At 46.1% G+C, this 3,856-nt stretch overlaps 1 protein-coding gene across 1 annotated transcript; it reads left to right on the top strand.

Moving 5' to 3' along the window:
• Positions 1 to 1,170: 1,170 nt before the first annotated feature.
• LOC112080036 (plasma membrane calcium-transporting ATPase 3-like) lies at positions 1,171 to 1,911 on the top strand (the record flags this gene model as incomplete). The annotated part of the gene is made up of 2 exons (XM_024145823.1): positions 1,171 to 1,428; positions 1,723 to 1,911. Coding segments are annotated over 2 exons (447 nt in total), but the record flags the coding sequence as incomplete, so codon positions are not given.
• Positions 1,912 to 3,856: the final 1,945 nt, after the last annotated feature.

The following is a 3,856-nucleotide window of genomic DNA, read 5'->3' as shown; positions in this document are numbered from 1 at the left end:
TCCTTGCTAACCACGGCTGCAGCAAGCACAGGCAAAGACACAGCCTACAACAACAACACACACACACAAACAACCCTGGCATGGCCTCATTGTTTGCGCGCCTGGGATGACCCTGTGCTTAACAGGGTTGCCAACTACTGTATTATATATTGCAAAAGCACCTCTACAATTCAAGATGGCCCTTCAGCAACATGGGTCTTGTCAAACAGACTTTTTTACATGGGTCAGACTCTCGCCGGTCCGAGCGAGCTCTCATCGATCTTCAGGTCGCTTGCCCTGTAATCAGTAATCCCATCAGGCAGTGCAGGACGACTCAGGGCCTGATTGTGGGACGTGGATTAAAGACAGGAGGAGACAAGAGGACACAAGAGAGGCTAGTAAAGATGGTATATATTTATAGGAATTGATAAGGATCCCCTCAAACATCGTTTATGACTGCTTCTTTAGAGATCTAAACGGCAAAACCCTAGAATAGAGGGTTAATCTTGTAGGTCATATAGTTTATGTGCATTGATGGGTCTGGTAGTTAACAAGGGTTCTGTGTATTTGAATCGCTCTATAGATTCTTAATAGCATTCTTCGGTAATAGCCTTATACAGTCAAGGGGAGGAATTACAAATATCGCAAATTGATAGTACTATTATCAGCGCAAAATAGTACATAGATAGTCCAACCAGGGGTATTTTATGAGCGGGGTAACGGAATCAGGGGACTGGTCTTTCCCTCTGTCTCCTCTCCTTGAATCTGGACTACGACCTGCTTATTTGATTTCGGTGGGCCACAAATTCCCAATCCTCACCATTCAGCACAGGGATCTGGATGAGCGTGGCCTTTTATTTCCGCCAACTCTTCATCTGCGCAATTCGCTGCTTCTTTCTCTCTCTCTCTTCCTCGCTCAATGCCTGCGCTTCTGCCAGCTGTCCCGTGCAATTCTGCTTCTCTTTCGCTCTCCTCCTCGTCGTTACAGTGCCGTCACCCAGCACTCTAACCGCAGCTCTCAACTCGACTCTCAAGATCTCAGCAAGATTGCGCCTCGGTCGTCTCTCTCGCTTTCTCTTCTCTCTCCTCTTCCTCTCGTTCTCTCTCCCCTTTCTCTCTCTCTCTCTTCTGTCTCTCACCTCCTTTCTTTCTCTCTCTGCTCTATCTTTCTTCCTATTTCTCTCTCTGCAGCGTGTGGGAATGTGGCATCCGGTGCAGAGGACGAGGGCGAGGCGGAGGCTGGCTGGATTGAGGGCGCGGCCATCTTGCTGTCTGTCGTCTGCGTAGTGCTGGTGACGGCCTTTAACGACTGGAGCAAGGAGAAGCAGTTCCGGGGGCTGCAGAGCCGCATTGAGCAGGAGCAGCGATTTGCCGTGGTGCGGAATGGCACCGTCATCCAGATCCCTGTGGCTGAAATGGTGGTTGGGGATGTGGCCCAAATCAAATACGGTCAGTCCAGGATCAGGAGAAGTCCCCTGATGTAGTATACCTGGTTGGACTATCTATGTAGCTACCTGTGTATAATGCATTTGTAGTTCCTTTGACTGTATCTTACCGAAGGTCTATTAAGAATCAAACATTCATAACAGCTCAACCATAAATGCATAAATAATACATTAAACCTATCTGGTTTTGTGTAGATTTCTATTAAGCAGTCATAACGATGTTTGGATCCTTATAATTCCTTATAGATCCTTATAAGTCTCTGGTCCCTTGTCTCCTCCTGCTTCCACTCCCACACAGGTGATCTCCTGCCTGCTGATGGGATACTGATACAGGGCAACGACCTGAAGATCGATGAGAGCTCGCTGACCGGAGAGTCTGACCATGTAAAAAAGTCTGTTGACAAGGACCCCATGTTGCTGTCTGGTGAGTTGTTTGCATATAATACAGTAGTCATGTTACAGTCGGGCAAAAGAGGCCATGCCAGGGGTGTTTGTGTGTGTGTGTGTCCAACGCAAAATCACACTCATCTGACTGTAAGCAAGCTTATAGCCTACTGCTCCAAGAGAGGGCAAAGAGGGGTAGGCTATCAGCTGATCACAGAGATAGTAGATTATGTAAACCAGCTAGTAAGCTAGCTACCTAGTTAGCTATGCTGTTGAAACAACCTAACTAGTCTTTCACCCGTGATTGGAGTTTGTTGTGCTGCTGACACCTGCCTCTTAAGCCTACTAACAAATTTAAACCTTCCCTATTACTGGCCGTGATATGACACATGCAACTCAAAACAGAGCCACTACTTACACTACCGTTGGGCGCCAGTAGCTTCTGCCTGCAGGATGAGTGCTGTCAGTGGGCAGAGGAGCGGGGGAGGGCGACTTTGTGTCTCTGTGTGCTGGCTGCAGTGCCGAGAGGGGAAATCTCATTGCCTCTCCCAGTGAGAGAGCGACTCCTCCCTGTTCCCTGGAGCCTGACAGGGCTAATCGGATTGTAGCCCCTGGTCAGCATCCTGAGCACCGGGTCATGAATCCATTAGACCCACAGGGGACCCTCACTCATCCTCTACCCAATAATGATACTCGGAACTGGACTCTGCTACTCACTCCATAGGTCCACTAGGCTAGGTCTATGCAGAGATCTAAAATAATCATGCTGTTGTGATGGTGATGTAGCAGCCTAATCCACATTGGTGATGGAGCAGAAGATCAAATATTGAAAGTATTCAGCTGCAGGTTCAAAAACATGTATGATGTGATTTCATCAATCAATATACACAATTCCCTTTTGTTATCATTGATTGTTTTTTTCCAGTATCTGTCACACTTACCTCTCGAGGTGCACATACATCACTTGATGTTTAGGCCACCACACATTGGATGAATGCAAACTCTGTAAATGCTGTGGAATTTTTTATTTTTTTATTTGATTTATTTCACCTTTATTTAACCAGGTAGGCCAGTTGAGAACAAGTTCTCATTTACAATTGCAACCTGGCCAAGATAAATCAAAGCAGTGCGACAAAAACAACAACACAGAGTTACACATGGGATAAACAAACGTACAGTCAATAACATAATAGAACAATCTGTATACAGTGTGTGCAAATGAAGTAAGGAGGTAAGGCAATAAATAGGCTAAGAGTGGCGAAGTAATTACAGTTTAGCAATTTATACTGGAGTGATATATGTGCAGATGATGATGTGCAAGTAGAAATGCTGGTGTGCAAAAGAGCAGAAAAACAAAAACAAAAATGGGGATGAGGTAGGTAGTTGGTTGGATGGATGGGCTATTTACAGATGGGCTGTGTACAGCTGRAGTGATCGGTAAGCTGCTCTGACAGCTGACGCTTAAAGCTAGTGAGGGAGATATAAGACTCCAACTTCAGTGATTTTTGCAATTCGTTCCAGTCATTGGCAGCAGAGAACTGGAAGGAAAGGCGGACAAATTAGGTCTTGGTTTTGGGGATGACCAGTGAAATATACCTACTGGAGCGTGTGCTACGGGTGGGTGTTGTTATGGTGACCAGTGAGCTGAGATAAGGCGGAGCTATACCTAGCAAAGACTTATAGATGACATGGAGCCAGTGGGTTTGGCAACGAATATGTAACGAGGACCAGCCAACGAGAGCATACAGGTCGCAGTGGTGGGTAGTATATGGGGCTTTGGTGACAAAACGGATGGCACTGTGATAGACGGCATCCAATTTGCTGAGTAGAGTGTTGGAGGCTATTTTGTAAATGACATCGCCGAAGTCAAGGATCGGTAGGATAGTCAGTTTTACGAGGGTACGTTTGGCAGCATGAGTGAAGGAGGCTTTGTTTGCGAAATAGGAAGCTGATTCTAGATTTAACTTTGGATTGGAGATGCTTAATGTGAGTCTGGAAGGAGAGTTTACAGTCTAACCAGACACCTAGGTATTTATAGATGTCCACAT

Source organism: Salvelinus sp. IW2-2015, unplaced genomic scaffold, assembly GCF_002910315.2.
Source record: "Salvelinus sp. IW2-2015 unplaced genomic scaffold, ASM291031v2 Un_scaffold11131, whole genome shotgun sequence".
NCBI lineage: Eukaryota > Metazoa > Chordata > Actinopteri > Salmoniformes > Salmonidae > Salvelinus > Salvelinus sp. IW2-2015.
This window is presented reverse-complemented; position numbering and strand designations above follow the sequence as displayed.